The sequence below is a fragment of the Numida meleagris genome, chromosome Z (assembly GCF_002078875.1).
Source record: "Numida meleagris isolate 19003 breed g44 Domestic line chromosome Z, NumMel1.0, whole genome shotgun sequence".
Classification (NCBI taxonomy): Eukaryota; Metazoa; Chordata; class Aves; order Galliformes; family Numididae; genus Numida; species Numida meleagris.
In genome coordinates, this window is record NC_034438.1 from 26,271,656 (window position 1) to 26,288,866 (window position 17,211).

The 17,211-nt window shown below is 44.2% G+C and overlaps 2 protein-coding genes across 5 annotated transcripts in view; both read left to right on the forward strand.

The window, feature by feature from the left end:
* Window positions 1-5,984, forward strand: part of DOCK8 (dedicator of cytokinesis 8) — an 85,604-nt gene extending 79,620 nt beyond the window's left edge. For all 4 annotated transcript variants that reach the window (XM_021380250.1, XM_021380251.1, XM_021380249.1 and 1 more), the window contains 6 exons: window positions 230-319; window positions 616-852; window positions 1,477-1,620; window positions 2,689-2,795; window positions 3,947-4,114; window positions 4,749-5,984. In XM_021380250.1, coding sequence (XP_021235925.1) covers window positions 230-319; window positions 616-852; window positions 1,477-1,620; window positions 2,689-2,795; window positions 3,947-4,114; window positions 4,749-4,809 — 807 coding nt within the window. In that variant the 3' untranslated portion in view covers window positions 4,810-5,984. The remainder of the gene's footprint in view (window positions 1-229; window positions 320-615; window positions 853-1,476; window positions 1,621-2,688; window positions 2,796-3,946; window positions 4,115-4,748) is intronic.
* KANK1 (KN motif and ankyrin repeat domains 1) overlaps window positions 15,613-17,211 on the forward strand; it is a 122,221-nt gene continuing 120,622 nt past the window's right edge. Inside the window, exon 1 of the mRNA XM_021379650.1 lies at window positions 15,613-15,756. The gene's annotated coding sequence lies outside the window, so the exon portion shown is untranslated. The remainder of the gene's footprint in view (window positions 15,757-17,211) is intronic.

A 17,211-nucleotide genomic window follows, 5' to 3' on the forward strand; every position in this document is an offset into this window, starting at 1 on the left:
GATGGAACTGCAATGTTTTCTCTTTAGCTGGAGCTTTGCTTTTCTTGTGAGCAACTCAAACTGAGCTTTGTCAGTTAGACAAAGCCTGGCCAGCTGTGTTTCACAAAGCATATTTACCATGCAGAACTCAGAAATCATCATAGTTGCTCCTTTCTTTTAGAGGCATACAAGTCACTAGCATTGTATTAAGGACTAAAAACACTCTGCGATAATTCTGTTTCCTTTGCAGGGATTTTATGGCCAGTGCTTTGGGGAAGATAGTGTGGAAGTGATCAAAGACTCTGCTCCTGTAGACAAAAGCAAGCTGGATCCCAATAAGGTAAGGAAAGTACTACTTACAGAGTTGAGTGCTTCATTACGGAGAAGGAGAGGGATCCCCTTGAAGCTTTTATACTGAAACATTAAGGTGCCTTATAGCCTATGCCAAGGTAGCTAGTCACCTTGAGTGGAAATCAGAAGCTCTGATCCTCCAGGGTTATGTTGTGCCCTCTCCAGAGGTAAGTTTTGTCAGCTCTGAAGAAGAGAAGGATTTGTAGCTCTGTGCTCTTCCAGATGATACTTGGCTACACTTCTTTCATTGTAAAGTACTGAAATGGTTCTTCCCTTTTCTCTCAGGCATACATACAGATTACTTTTGTGGAGCCATATTTTGACGAGTATGAGATGAAAGACAGGGTAACTTACTTTGAAAAGAACTTCAACCTCTGTCGTTTCATGTACACTACGCCTTTCACCATGGATGGGCGCCCTAGAGGAGAACTTAGTGAGCAATACAAGCGGAACACCATCTTGACCACAATGCATGCTTTCCCCTACATCAAAACTAGAATAAATATCATCCAAAAAGAAGAGGTAATTGGGTTTTGAGGAACAATGTACTTTCTCAGGGGTTGAAGGAGTCTGAGGGGGGAAGGTTTTGAAATTCTGTGCTAGACAGAAAAAAAAGCTGAATTTTTCAGACATTATTCTCATAAACAGGAATGGCATAGAATGAGTAGACAAATGCAAGATGGGTACTTACTGTGGGGAAGAAAAGACAGACCACTTAAATTCTTCTTTTGACCTCTCAGATGCTGTGCAGGAGAATACGTGGAGCTCCATTTCTGGCTGTACTTCCAGCTGATAAAGTAGAGTCAAAGAACTAAATTGGGCTGAGAGTTGTAATATAGACACAGAAGCTTTATTACAGTAGAAAGTGAAAAACCCTTTCAGACATCAAGTCAGCAATTTAGAATAACAATGAGTATAGCAAATGGAGAATCTCCTCCAAATCCTGCTCTTGCAAGAGATCAGATGCCAGTAAGCTCTGAATCAGATGCAGCATTTATCAAGATGGCATTTAGATTGAACAGTTTTCCCAGGCTTCACAACTACTCTTATAACGTTGGGAGGTTATATTTTTAATGCCAGATTTAGAACAGGTCAATTATGCAGCTGGTTCAGGTAATGAATCATCTCTTCTTCCACTTCCAATAGTTTATTCTAACACCAATTGAAGTTGCTATTGAAGATATGCGGAAAAAAACACAAGAACTAACTGCAGCCACGAACCAAGAACCACCAGATGCCAAAATGCTACAGATGGTTTTGCAGGGCTCAGTTGGAGCCACTGTAAATCAGGTAAGGAATCTAAATTAGCCAGGTGATGATTTTCTGCATACTTTTCTGCTTTCTCTTTTCACATTCATCTATTGCACAGAGAGAAGTACATGTAGTCAGACACATTTAGTCACAGTGCCAATTTAAACTTTATCCTTTGATAAGTAGTCCTTTTATTCTGTCTGTTTGGTAGTCTTTTTTTTTCATTGCTGAAGCAATTCTCAATTAATACAGCTCCTCCATCAGGTTTGCTATGTGGGTGTGTCAAGTAGAGGTGAAGTCAAGCAGAGGTAGGAGTGTTTCTTTTGATGGAAGTGCTTGATGAAATACTATCTTGGTTGTACATATACATACCCATATAAGCCTTGTGATTTCATCCAACAGTTTTCTATTTCTAGCACACTAGCCATCTCAGCTATTTTGTTCACTCCAGGTGCATTCTCAGGGAGCGAGAATAAGAACTCTGCCTGCGATCATCATAAACTCACAGTTTGCAGAACTACATGAAGCCAAATAGATGAGTGCCCCCCAAAAATGCCAGGATGCACTTAAAATAACATAAACATGCCCAGTAAAAATAAGACTCCCCCCAAAAGGACAGAATTAAGACAAACCTGAGAGAAAATTTAGCATTATCCACCTTTTCACAGAGCTTGGTTTCTTTGCTGAAAGCCTAAATCTTTTTGGTTTCTCCAGATTCTTGGTCAGTGGAAGCCCCCAGTATGAAGTAACACATTGTAAGCTTTGAAAAGAGTGGCCCCTTTCTGCCCTGGGCTTATCTAACTCCCTTGAGATGAGTAATGCCATACATAGGCTTTGGCAGTAGAACTTCCCTAGCTCTTCTCTGCGGAGTAGAATTGGTTCTTTCTCTTCTTTCTGGGCCTGGAGGAGAAATAAAAGCAGGTAAGGATAAAATATGACACGCAAAAATTGTTTGCCAAAGGTAAATTAAGGGAAAAGAAAGGGAAAACATCCTGTTATGGTGACTGTGCATAGTTTTCTTTTCTTCTGTAATTCCATGCATGAAATGAGCAAGCATGTGGTTTGTTTTCAGTCTTCTCTGACATCTTCTTTTGTTGTTCCTGTAAGGGACCACTAGAGGTAGCGCAAGTGTTCCTGGCTGAAATTCCAGCAGACCCCAAACTTTATCGACATCACAACAAACTGAGGTTGTGCTTCAAAGAGTTCATAATGAGGTCAGTAAAACAAAACTGAAATATGGAACGGCATCGATAATGTCAGTAATGGCAATAATGCAACAGTGATATGACAGTGTAATTAATTATGCAAGCTAGTACCACAAATCCTGGCATCTCGTACTTCAGAGTTGCTGGTCCAGACTTACCATCTCTGCTTTGTAGTCAGTTCTTTGCTGGATTTTGCCTCCCAAATGAGAGTAAATTTTAACACTTCAAAAAAATTATGTAGGAAATTAAGATCCATCATTTGTTTTATCTTTTGATATTTCACAGAAATCGAACAGTTAAGACTAATGTCTTGATTTCATTACATGGTATTTTTGTTTTATATATTAATATGTATGAGGGCTGCTCCAGAATTAATGCCTCCTATATTGTGATGTTGGCCCTCCAAAACAGAGGCAGATGTTGGTGGTACAGCAGTAGAGGTTGAACCTTCCCACGGATATTCCATTACATTCTGTTGCCATGTGACAGCTGTCAGCAGAGGGGTGGTCTGACAAAATGGTGTCTGACATGGAAGTGCATATGAAGCAAAGGCATGTCATTGAATTCCTCCTTGCTGAAAAAAATGGCACCCACAGTGACATTCATCAACACTTACTGAATGTTTATGGAGACCAAACAGTGAATGTGAGCACAGTGAGGCAGTGGGTGGTGTGCTTCAGTAGTAGTGGCAGCGACAGTGGATCGCCTTCGCTGGTGCAGATTTTTACAAGCATGGCATGCAGGCTTCATCACTGGTGAAAATGCACTGGAAATGGTGGTGACTGTACTGAAAAAGAGTGTTTTGTAGCTGAGAATTTGCTCTATCTGGCGTTATTGTGCTGTTTGCATTTGTTGCAGTTTCCATGGAAATAAATAGGAGACATTACTTTCTGAGAGACCTACGTACTATATACTATTTTAATACATACTATATATTAGCTACCTCAGGAATTTCTGTTGTCTTTAAAAATATTACCTCAGATTGTGTACTTGGACAACACAGAGATTTCTTACTAGCTCACCATCACTTTGGAGTTGATGAGTTTCCAGAGCCCAGAGGAGCTGGTGTCTTGTCCACTCAGGTTACCTAACACAAAGTTAGTGAGTTGAGCAGAACTAGGTAATACATACTGTGCCTTCTTTTCTTTCCTTTTGTCTAGGTGCGGTGAAGCAGTGAATAAAAACAAGCATCTTATTACTGCTGACCAGCGGGAATATCAGCAAGAACTCAAAAAGAACTATGGGAAGCTGAAGGAGAACCTTAGGCCCATGATTGAGAGAAAGATCCCAGAGCTGTACAAACCTGTAGTGAAAGTCGATAGCACAAGGTACAATTAGGGCAGGGCTTTCTCTTGCAGCTACATAAAAAGATGCCTCTTTTAAAAGGAAGAAAGGCAGTTCTACTAGTAGGTTTTGAAACATAGCAAAAAAACCGGCCATAATGCAGACTGCTAAATTCATGTTTGATTAATGAAGTCTGCTGACTACCACTGGAGCTGAATATAGTATGAACTCTGGCTCTCAAGCAGCTCCATTATGCGTTGTAATACAAAGCAAGAGAAGACTTTCCATTTGACCTAATAAAGAGTGAATGGAATTATCTTGCCATTTATTAGACATTTGAAGCCAGACAGAACATGTATGTGTTTATTTTGAATGTGTGGCACCATGTGATGTTAGCCAGCATGAAGTAAGAGTGATCCTTTCTATAACGTAATCTAGTTCAATGCCTTAACAGTGACACAAGAGTTTTAAATTGTGCTTTTTACTTATGAATATATGCCTCTTTACAAAGCTACTGTGTCCAGTATGGGGAGAGAGGGGAAGAAGAAATAAGCCTCTGATCTCCCAGTATATAACACGTTTCAGATGGTGATATGTCAGCTGCTCCTTTTCAAGGGCAGGTATTTCCTAGATATTTTTTCATTAGCAAACTTTATTTGTGGATCCATTCCATTGCAGGGAATCATTTCGTAACCACAGTTTCAGGAAGTACGATGCCCAGACTTCACAGAGCACCTAAGGACTAGCTTCTGCCAAGGAAGAGCTTTTTGCCACAAGCCAGAAGTGATGGGGTATTCAACAGCAGTGAAATCATAAGTCTCCTCATACAGAACGGCATGTGTGCTTTCTGGACAGCATGCAGAAAGGCATTTACATGTGATCTTGGAAGACTGTGGGATGACTCCAAATCATCTGTAAATCATGAGAGCTTTGAAGGGAGGGGTTGCTTTTTAGATGCTTTGCATTTATTGTAAAATAGTCATGTAATGCCAAGGGGGATGCCATTGAAATGGTCAGTGGCATGAAACTAGTCATGACGGGAAGACTCAAAATTCTGTGAGGGTTGGATGAGGTGTTACTTGAATCCAAACAAGACATCTACTGAGTGCTGAGGAATGATGTCTATTTACTTTCCTTTTCCAAGACAGCATTTATCCTTGTCCATTTTGCAGGAGAGCACATTCTGCAAGTTAATCACATGCTTAAATGCTTTCTTAATGACAGGGGACATAGGTCCCTGCTGAGTGTCCACTGAGCTGGAGCTTTAGGTAGGAAAAATTCCCTTGGGCAGTTTCTGTCATCAGTTTCCATCACAGTGTTGAACTGCAGAGAATGTTATTCACGAATTCTCTCGCCAAAGCTCAGAAAGTAAGAAGAAGCAGCAAGGAATTTTTACAGATTTTTAAGAAATGTTTAGATACAGAGACAGCAACTTGACACACAGTTGGATTTCTTAATAATTAATGCCATGTTCAGCAAAGCTAACAAGTAATAGTTTAAATAGAAGGCGCTAAGCTATGTAATTTTTATTTTGTGATTTTTATTATGTAATGCCATTATGTAAATAACCTTATTCAAGGTCGACTACAACAGCACGCAGTGAGAATTTCCTACAGTGCACTTACTCAGGCTTTACTGCATCTTTGGAGAAATTAGCACATAATTTATGATGCCTAATGCTTAGAATTTTCTGAGCCCTGGACAAACGTGTTACTAAATAATCTTTACAGCACTTCTCTGAAGTAAGGAAATATTACTGCTATTTTGCAGATGGGGATAAGGATGTTGATACGCAACAAGAGCTACTAAGACTTCAGAACTCATTTAGTGAGGCCACGGCAGAGTCACAGTCTGCACTGGGACCTTGTTTATTGTGTAATGCTCGTGTTTTGAAATAAAGTTCTCTTGATATTACTTCTTTTCCTCTACTTTTTTCACTGCTTGGAAATGATAGTTCAGTGCTGATTAGAGTAACCAACCCCATTTGGCCAGACACAAAATTCAACGTTAAAATTTCTAATGAAAGAGTAAAACTGAGATTTATGTTGTTTTTAGACAGTTGCAGCGAACCTTCTTGGAGTGCATGCCACCAAATTCTTAACACAAGGCTGAGGCTGCTGCTTTTAGCCGAAACACTTTGACGTTTTATGCTCATTTGCAGTCTTTCCATTGACAACAGGAATCTTCCCCACACTTCCATTGACATCCAAGGGAGACCGCTTTTGCATGTGCAAGGTAGAAGATTACAGATCCAACAAGTTAAGATGTGGAAGCAGGTTAAATAAACTCTGTACATACACAGCACTTGGAGGGCAAGGAAACATTTTCCTTCTCGTGCAGTTTTGCAATTGTAATGATTAAGAATAAGTACTAGGTGATTCTGAAGTGAAAGCAACCAAAGGGTGTAAACAAATGCTACAAAAAGCTCAAAGGAAAAGATGCCTCTGTGGAGTGGCTTTTCTGTTCTAAAGCTGCTTGGAAACAGTTTTAAAACAATGAATTTCCCAGTGCTTAGAAGCTATGAGATAGCTTAGAAGCCGGTCAAAGCCTACCCTCTTACCTACTGTCTTTAGCAGCCGGTTCTGGAGGGGTGGAATACTGTCACCTATCAGCCTTGCAACCCAGCCTCATTGTTTACAAGATGCTTACCCTTTACAGCGAAATAACAGAAGTCTCTGGTAAACAAAGCAAAACAAAATATAGCAAATCCTGCAGGTTCTGTAAAAGTAAGGATGTGTTCCATGTTGTGTGATCCAGTGCCATTGGTCTCCTTGAGTTGTAACAGTTCTCTGGATGTCTGAGTCCTAAAGGCCTGTTTGCTCACATTTTATGAGCTGAGCTCAGCCAGTTGGCCGCTCTAGCCCTCAGTTTGTAGCCCATGTCCTCTCTTCCACAAATGAAACATGATTTGTACATTTCTTTTGAGACATAATCTATATGAAATGTAAATTTTCTACCTAATGGCATTCATTTTTGCAATAAAGTTTCACAGGATATTCAGAAACACCTTTGTGTTACACCTGGTACCTCAGAAAAATCAACCTGGAAGGAAAGATTCACAAGGAACAACATTGCCTTGTAGAGTCGTCATTCAGCAGAAAACTGAGATTTGAGAGGGGGAGGTGTGGTCCGTCTTTTGGATTAATGATGTCTCTTTCAAAGGTAACCACCAACAGGTTGCTTCCAAACTTCATTTTTAAGTGATGACCATGATAAATGGCAGGATGGAAGCTCAGTGACTACAGAGCCCTCCTTTCTTCCTCCAGAGCATAGGTGTGGGGCAGATACAGACCTTATTCCTTGATCATGCGCTGTGTAGGTGATTCAATGTGGGGGAAAGTTTGTGTGTGTCAAGACTCCTTAGTTAAGGGGGTCAACTACAGAGACTGTAGCATGGAAATGCAGACAAAACAACCTCCAGCAAGGCCCAAAGGTTCCCACTGGTGGCTAGGCAGAGAGTTCACCATACTTGCCCATGCATTCATTCCTTGCATTTTGCACCAGCAAGTGCCAGCAGGGCTGGTTTTGTGGCTGGAATCCTCCAGCTCAGTTCCAACGTCTCCCTCTCCCCTGCTCCAGCCATACCCCAGCCTGCTGCAACAACAGGGGCTCCTCAAGGTGTTATCATCTCTCAAAGCAATGCTTGTTGCAAAAATGAAGTACACAATAACTCTATTTTACTGCAGTACAGTGCCACTTCCTTAGTAGACTGGAACTGGCGCAAAGAGAGTTCAGGGGGTGTTGCAGTTAGGGAGCTGGGAGTGGGCTGGTGTGCGGAGTAGCACAGCAGACAATGTTTTAGCAATCTTTTACACTTGTTAAACACAGTAGTCAAAAATAAGTGATCTCAGCATGGGCAATGCTCTTGTTGTAATCAGTGCATTGAGAGGAGGAGGGGCCCCTGTGGAAAGTGTGTTTTTTGAATACTTGAATGAAAGCAATGCACGCTCACAGTAGAGCTCATTTAGCACTTGGAAAGGTAGCAGTAAATCTTGGCATTGATTGAGTTCTTGACAGAGTGAAATGAATACATTTTTCCAATTGCTTATGCTCTCAGTGACAGATTGGTTTAAAAGGGGCATTTTTATTTGAAAAACTGACTGTTCTCCAAGTGCTCGAGAATTAAAAACCTAACCTGGATTGATATTTTTTGCAAACAATGTAGATAACTCAATACTACTCAATACAAAATCCTGAGAATGTCAAACTGTATGTTTAACTGATCAAAACAAACAAAACCCAATGCCTCTTGGTAGTGTTTTGTTTTGTTTTGTTTCTGTTTTATGTTTTATGATTTTTTTTAATTTTAGGATTCATTTAGAAATCCTTGAAAGCTGTAACATTTTTATTTGCTTGTCTGCTTTAAGCCATCTGTAGCTGCTTTGTGCCTTTCAAAAGAAAAATTCCCCTTTCAGAAAAAAACTTACAAAGCTGATTCCTACCTTCATTTTTTTATTTTTAATCTTCCCATTAATGATTGGGATGTGCTGTGGTGTCGAGACCTAGGCATGGATCTACTCCTGGTTACTAGAAAGAGACACTTTTAACAAAATACACCCAATGAAAACAGTTGTGAGAGGAAAGATTACTATGCAATTGTTTAAGGCTCTAGTACTGCATCCAGAATGACGTAGAGCTGTTGAAGTGTGTCCAGAGAGGGCCACAAAGATGGTCAGAGGGCTGGAGCGCCTTTCCTACAATGTCAGGCTGAGGAAGTTGGGCTTGTTTGGCCTGGAGAAGAGAAAGCTCCAGGGAGACCTCACTGCAGCCTTTCAGTATTTGAAGGGAGCTTATGAACAGGAAGGAGACCGGCTTTTTACATAGTCTGATAGTGACAGAGCAAGGGGGAATAGCTTTAAACTAAAAGAGGGGAAATTTAGATAAGTTATCAGGAGGAAATTCTTTACCCAGAGTGTGGTGAGGTGCTGGCACAGGCTGCCCAGAGAAGCTGTGGATGCCCCATCCTGGAGGTGCTCAAGGCCAGGTTGGATGGGCCCTGGGCAGCCTGAGTGTCTTTAAGGTCCCTTGCAACCCAAGCCATTCTGCGATTCTATGATTGCCATGATTCTACGATTTTATAAGTGCCACATGTTCAGAATTGTTTAAAAGTATTTAAGAATTACAAATGTAAATATTACACCCATCACTTTCTATGCTATAAAATAGTTTTTCTGTGCTATGAATCAACTTTATAGTATACAGAAAATATGGATCTAGTAATTCTGTAGGAACTTTTTACAGAAATAAGGCTTTTCTGCATTTGCCTAACTGTGGTATTATCTAAGCATGCATTGGATGCGTAGCATTGAAATCCAAATCACAAAGCAAGTGAAACTCTAATAACCAGAGGGAGAAGGAATTTCAGCCAGAGGGCAGAGGAGTATGCTTTGTGCTATTTAGCAAACATCTGTGAAACAACTGGACAGGAGGATTATTTCCAACTGTACGTTTCTGATTTTCCAAATGTGAGTGCCTGTGCAAGCTCCCATTCCCAAGGGATCTCCATGAAGCCACCTTAGCATTGCTGATATAATCAAAACCTGAAACTGCCAGAATGCAATCTTCATACCCCAACTGAACTGTTTTGGGCCATAACAAATAGTGGAGAGAGGAAGTAGGCACAAAACCGTATCCTTTTATTTGTTTGCAGGTCAACTTGAAGAGAAATATACAACCTCTTTTCAGCTATCAAAAAATGGTTGCAAGTGTTCTCAAGGGAGTATTTCCTCCTTGAGCGAAGGCACAAAATCCTGGACACAAAACTGAGCCCTTTGAGTGGCGTGTTCCCTCACTGAGAATACAATTAAAAAAAAAAAAAAGAGTGTTGGTAGCAAGAATAACTTCACAAAAATCAAGCTGATGTTTCTTGCCTCAAAGGTTCTAGGTAGCCTGGAATGATGCCTCCTCCAATGCAAATTTATGCACCCAGGTTTTAACATTTGGCCAAGAGGGCTAGAAGATTTCAAAGAGGTCTTCTGATGTAACAGTCCTCAACCACTGACTACAGCAGGACAAGCAAAACCCTTGTAATCCACAGCAGGTGAAAGAGAACACAGCCCATCCTTCATGGCTGGGTAGGAAGGGATCCAGCTGCAGAGAGACCCATCAGCCCCCATAACCTGCAGTGAGATAGCGACAAAGGCTGCAGCTTTGGTGGGAGAAATCCATCCACATGAAATAAAGTGATGTGAGAGCAAAAGCATAAGACCCAGCACAATGCAGAGAACACGATGGAAGTGGAGTTAAGGGCAGGTTGGAGTGCTGCATGCTTCCCAGACTGGTTGGTGTTGCACGGTTGGTGTGCTTTCATGGAAGCTGTCAGGCAAAAAGTATTCACAGAGCATTAAAAAAATGAAAAAATAGGGAAAATGATTTTTTTTTTAATATTTTTTTTTTTCATTCAACACCAGAGCGCAACGTTTAAATAGGTTTGGGACCTCCTTACCCCAACATGGTCTGGACTCCAAAATTTAAAAATAGGTTCAAAAAGTAATTGGATCATTCTACAGAAGCATGGTATGGTGAGATCAGTTAAACTCTGCGATGAAGGTGAAGCCCAGCTGAGGAAGCCTTTGCATTGCATCATCCCACGAGACTGAGACTGTATAATAACAGCAGTATTTTTTCTATGCATGCTGTACCTTTATCCTCTCCTGTGCATCTGCTTCAGCTCCTGTCAGAGACAGAGAACTGGCTGAGGTGACTCTTACTTATGCCATTAAGTATTTAAAGCAGAGGACTTTGGCAGCATGTGCCAGCACAGACATAACATCCAGAGCGACGAAGAAGCGTGAGTGTGCCCACAGCCGCCCTCGCATCCCACACCTCTGAGTGCTGCTGCTGGAACAACTGGCAGCACCAGAGTGGTGCTGGGTGCTTCACTGCTGCTGGGCCGCCCTCTCCCTGCACAGGGATGGGAAATCCACCTGGAGATTCAGGTTGTGCTGTTTCTTGCATACACAGCAGCTTACAAACCAGTCTGAGGGAAGAGAGGGCAAAGGCAGAAAGTCCTTCTGTTTCTTCTAGTGTCAATGCGCTGCTGTCATCTCTCTCACTGACCAACAGAGGCTACATCCCCACCCCCACTGGGAGCCTGCAGGCACCATCACAGGGCACTGAACATGGCACTGTGGAACGTCACCCATGGAGGCCATCTTCCCTGAAAGGCAGCTACACCTCCCTGCACCACTGAGCATTCCCACAGCCCGCTAAGGGAAAGCATTCAGTGCACAGTATTTGCAGCTGCAGAACTGGTGCTTGTTTAATCCTCTGTTTAACCTCAGCAGCTTGTTTTTAAACAGTTCCCATCTCTGCCCTCCACGATGCTGCCAATCCCTTGGCCAGTGCTGTATCTGACCTCAGTGAACTCACACGTGGGTTGGGAAGGACAGGCATGTGCAGGAAGGAGCTGCAGTCAGATTCACTGAAGTGTTACAGGTTTGCAGGAGAGCACTGAAGAGACTCCATAGCAGAGCTGGGACACACCAAAACGTGCTGCCAAGGAGGCTGTGCAGTGCCAGTCCTGGAAGGAAGAGGGAATCAGAAAATCTCAGAGTGGCTGAGGCTGGCAGGGGCCTCTATGTCCCTGTGGGCCAACCCCTGCCCAAGCAGGGACGCCCACAGCAACATGCCCTGGGCCGCGTCCAGGCAGCTTCTGAACATCTCCAAAGAGGAGACCCCACAGCCTCTGGGCAGCCTGTGCCAGAGCTCAGTCATCCACACAGCATAGAAATGCTGCCTGGTGTTCAGGGGGAACCTCCTGTGTTCCAGTTTGTGCCCATCACCTCTTGTCCTGGCACTGGGCACCATTGAACAGAGCCTGGCTCCACCCTCCCCTCAGGCATTTATGGACACATTGATGAGATCCCCCAGAGCCTCCTCTTCTCTAAGCTGAACAGTCCCAGCTCTCTCAGCCTCTCCTCACAGAAGAGATGCTCCAGTCCCTTCCTCATCTCGGTGCTTCTCCACTGGACTTTCTCCAGTATGTCCAACTCTCTCTTGTACTGGGAGCCCAGAATTGGACAGAGCCCTCCAGGTTTGACCTCACCAGTGCTGCTTCTTCTGCAGAGCAGAAGGAGCATCTCCCTCAACACACTGCCAATTCTTTGCCAAATGTAGCCCAATATACCATTACGCTTCTTAGCAGCAAGAACATATTGCTGGCTCATACTTTAACTTGGTGTCCACTGGGACCCCAGGCCCTGTTCTCCAGAGCTGTCCTCCAGCTGGGTGCTCCCAGCATGTCCTGGTGCCAGGTGCAGGACTTTGCACTTCTCCTGGTTGAATTTCTTGAGATTCCTGTCAGCTCATCTCTGCAGATATCTGAGGGCCCTCTGGATGGCTGCACAGCCTTTGGCCTGTCAGCCATTCCTCCCAGTTTTGTGTCATCTGTAAACAGGCTGAGGGTACCTTCTGCCATCACCCAGATCATTAATGACTATGTTAAACAGGACTGGAATACTGCCCTCACTTCAGCAGCGAACGAGAACTGTCACAGCATTGCCTGCAAGAAAAGCAACAAATCAAGGAATGCTTGGAGGGCTAACTGATTTTTTGAATCCTCTGCAGGGCTCTGTATGTGTAGAACACTTCTCATTGAGCTGCCCATGGCATGGATAGAAGCACCAAAGTGCACTCAGAGATGGAACCAGAAGCATGCCATGTGTCAAAAACAGGGACTCCTTGTCTGTTCCAGGATGGTGTGACACAGCAAGAGGTTGTCTGTGTCTATCCAATAATGGCCACATCCCAAGTGAGGCCTCCCGCTGGCAAAATTCAAGCAATAGATCACTTTAGCTTACAGAGGAATCTGTACTCACTGTCTGCACCAGGTTTTGTTGCCAGGAGGTGCTTCCACTTATAGTCAGGAGTTTTTCAGAACATAAATATAGCTTTATTAGATCTGGCATGCAGTTCAGGTCATCCTGTTTCTGCTCTGTGCAGCGGTCAGTATCAGATTCTTCAGGACCAAGAACCTCTGTGAGTTATCAGGGAGATCCCACACCCAACTCTAATGCTATAAATCACAGATAAATCTGCAAGGCAGGTGTTCCAAGGGCAGCAGATGCAAAATGGGAATGAAGAACCTGCACTCTTCTCCAACTAGATCATCTGTTGAGACCTTTAGAGGCATCACTTAATAACCACCAGATGGGCCCATGTTTGTTAAATCAGTCAGCAGATGAGAAATATAGGAAGCGATAGCCTGGCTGCCCTTCTCATCACAATGCCAACCACATACGCCAAGTTTTCTTCCCTTGAACTTTTGCAGTAAAGGCCCTCCATATCCTAATCACACTTCTGTTTTGTTTCTTAAAAAAAAAAAAAAAAAAGGCAAAAAGCCCCATGAAGTACAATTGAAGCACAGTTCTGCTAAGTTAAAATCTAATGAATTAATGAAATCTATCATTGAAAAGTGACGTTTACACAAAGTCCGTGACTAAGAGCAGTCCATACTAGCCCAAATCTGGCACAGAGCACATTTTAATTTGAGAGTTTGCAGTGCACAAAGATATAAAGAAAATTCCACATGCGTTGCATGTGAAATGCAGGGATCCTCCCAAGTGTCCCTCAGGCCCTATCTATCTCCTGCTGTGAGCCAAACCCAGATGAGTATCTGCCTTCACTCCAAGAGGGGAGGAACTCCTCCATTAGGTAAAAGAATGCTTGGATCATTAGTTTCCTGACCCCGCCATTCCCTGGAGGGGTTTGTGCACGAATTTGGGATTGCTCTAGCTGAGTTAAACTTTGGGAGTTTGTTCAACAAACTCTTGGCTCTGGAAGAAATTGCTGGCGTTTTTTTCTCTCCTGCTTTCCTCTTATAGCACGATAGAGTTCTTGCTTTTCTCTTTCACTATGGTTTCAAGTTTGCTGCTGGGTGCTGTGAAATGCCTTCTGCTGGTATCCTGTGAACCTGCCCAACCTAACCCTCCTGCTCATAGACCCAGTCATCTGCTCCAGCACAGCTGTCCTAAGAGACCTTCAGTGTCTTTTATTCTGCAGCAAGTTGAGGAATAAAGCTGCATAACGCCATTGATTCAGCTGAAACTGCAATAGCCTTTTCACCCAGCTGAGAAGTAAAACAAAGGTCTGGCAGCTCTGGAGAAGCAATCATCCTTTGAAACAGTCCAGAGATAAAAGGTAGATTAAATCTAGAAGGCAAAATGATGGCCATTTTTCCTCTACCTTATTAGCCCTGGTCAAACCCTGGGGAGTACAGTGTTTTGACAATGCTCCTTTAAAGACAGGGGGAAAGGCAAATGCTACATTTCATCTGGTAAATGATTTCTGGAGTTGCATTCCTGTGCATTCATGCACAAATGGAGAGCACTGCTGAGCCTCAAATATCCGCGGGCCTAATGGTGAGATCCAAGACAACGTGTGACAAATGGCAGCGCATACCCTCCAGCGCTGGGAACGCCGATGATGGAAACGCAGCCACATGCTGCAGTGTTTCATCTCACTTTGGGCTGACAGGCAAGCGATGCGAGCAATGCGAGTCCCGAGCGTTTGTGTGCTGCCGACTGCTGCCCCGCTTTGGGGTGCAGAGTGTTCCAATCAGCCTTTTCCATCACTGTCCTGCTGAGCAACTGCTGCTGCGGAGCCACGGATGCCAGCTGTAGGTGGAGGTGACTCACCTGGGGGATGTGTGACATCTTGTGCTCCTGTGTGGCAGCGGGTGAGCAAAGAACTGCTGCAGAATACAGCAGCAGAGAGGATCTCTTATCCCAGTGCTTTGCACACTTTGATGCAGGGACACAGCCCCTGCTCAGTGCACTGGAAATTACCCAGGGGAAGGTGATTCCTTCCCAGCCTTTCCTGCATGCATGTGCATAGGCTTTACCTGCACTGTGCACAACCCAATAGCTCAGAGAGGTCTGTGAAAGCACATGCAACATTTCATAGAATCGTAAAATCATTTGAGTGGGAAGGGACCCTTAGAGGCCATCGAGTCCAATACCCCTGCAATGAGCAGGGACACCTGCAGCTCATTCAAGTGCTCTGTGTCCCATCCAGCCTGACCATGGGCAGGCTTCCCGCACCCCTCTGGACACCCTCCTCCAGTGTCCCTTCTCGTAAAAAACTTTGTCCAAATATCCAATCTGAAACTCCCCTCTTTTATAGTTTGAAACCACTTCCCCTTGTCCTATCACTACAGTCCCTGCTAAAAAGTCTGTCCCCTTCCTTCCTATAGCCCCCCTCTATATACTGAAAGGTCGCTACCAGATCTCCCCAGGGCCTTATCTTCTCCAGGCTGAACAGCCCCAGCTCTTCCTTCCCAGCTCTGTGCGGCACCAGACAGCCCCCAGGTGCTGATGGGTGAACCAAGGCCCCGTGAGTTTAATAGCACAGAGAAAGGAAAAAGCACCACCTGCTGCACGACTGCGCTGAGGGTTCTGCTGTCACTCTTACGCAGGTAACCAACAATTGACTTCTTTATTTAATTTTGCTTGTTTAAACTGCCAAGAGCTGGCAGCTCCTGAAAGAAAGGATTAAGTGGGAGAAGTAGAAAGGGCCCTATCTGCTTTCTCTGCTCATTGCTGTGCTCTGAGTGCTTTCATTCCATGTTTGCACAGTTTCTGGTACAACATGGTCCTGACCCAACTATCCGGATGAATGAGCCAATGCTAAGGAGCTGCTTGCTGGCCTGAGTGCGCTTTCTTTTTGGCCGACACTGCATGTAATGGTGAGTGGTGCTCACTGCTGTCTTAACTATTTCTGTCATTAGTCTCATTGGTAGCTCAGCCATAAAGAAAGCGCCTTTGGATAGAAAATTAGCACTGTCAGGATCAATAATTACCAGTATTTCAGGTGCCGCAGGCTCTGGCCACAGATTCAGGCTGCAAATATTTCTAAAAATATGTGCTGTTGAATTAAAATATTTTAAAGTGCCTTTTTTTTTTCTTTTAATAAAAGCTTGGGAGTTTGAGCAAGAATTCATAGCAATGTGATAACAGCTTTGCTTACAGAAATATTTGGCATGGTTTAATCTCTAAAATGTTTTAATGGCTTTGAGAGTTTCAGAAGAAATACTGGAAATGATGTAGTTGGAAATACCACCAAGTCTGTCAGCTTTTCATAGAACAAGAAAAAACATAATTTGTTGTCTACTCCTACCTGAGTGCGCTCCACTGGGAAAAAGAGAGAAACATCAAAACTTCCTTAATGTTCTCCTTGCTATATTTTGGGATCAATACTCATGGGAAAAAATCCTTGCTATTCTCCATTTATGAGCTTCGGGCATCATGACTGCAAAAACGAAAACATCTAGAAATAGGCAGGTTTTAAGGAGAATTGGCCAGAGAAGGGCAAGGAAAGCAGGGGGATAATGGAGGGAAATGGGGAGGGAAGATCTGGGGGGGACAGCACAGCACAGGGAAGGCTGCAAGGAGCATGGAGAGTGCCACAATGTATGGCATCACCACAAAGCACAGAGAGTGTAGGAATCCTCTGTGCACCAACCCATACTGCACACCCAAGTAGTTAAGCCAAAAACTTGAGTCTTGCAGAACTGGGACTGTACCCTTTGATAGCTGAAAAGGCCAGAGGGACAGCCTATTCTGGCCAGCACACATCAAGGCAACATTTTAAAAACACTGCTCTGAGCTGCTGAGCAGGTTTTCATAGAATCACAGAATGGTTTAGGCTGGAAAGAACATTAAGGATCTCGCGGTTCCAAGCCCCTAACGTGGGCAGGGCTGCCCCGGGCCCCATCCAACCCGGCCTTGAGCACCTCCAGGGATGGGGCACCTACAGCTTCTCTGGGCAGCCTGTGCCAGTGCCTCACCGTCCTGTGAGTAAAGACTTTCCCCCTAACATCTAATCTAAATTTCCCTTTAGTTTAAAGCCACCTCCCGCTTGCCCCATCACTCACTATCACAGTCACTTTCCTAAATACACTGCGCTTTCCTCGGAGCCCCGACGGCGATCCCACTCCACACACCCCAGTGCCGGGTGGCCCCGGCTGTAGGACGGAGGCAGGAACCCCCTTTTCCCCGGCCCAGCAGCGCACCCGCAGAACCGCTCCGAGGCGGAGATCCTGGGGAGCGCATGGGGCCGGGGGCTGCCCGGGGGGCGGCAGCCGCGCGGTGCCGGTTTGGGCAGCGCGCAGCCGCAGTGCGGCGCCGGCGGGTACAAAGCG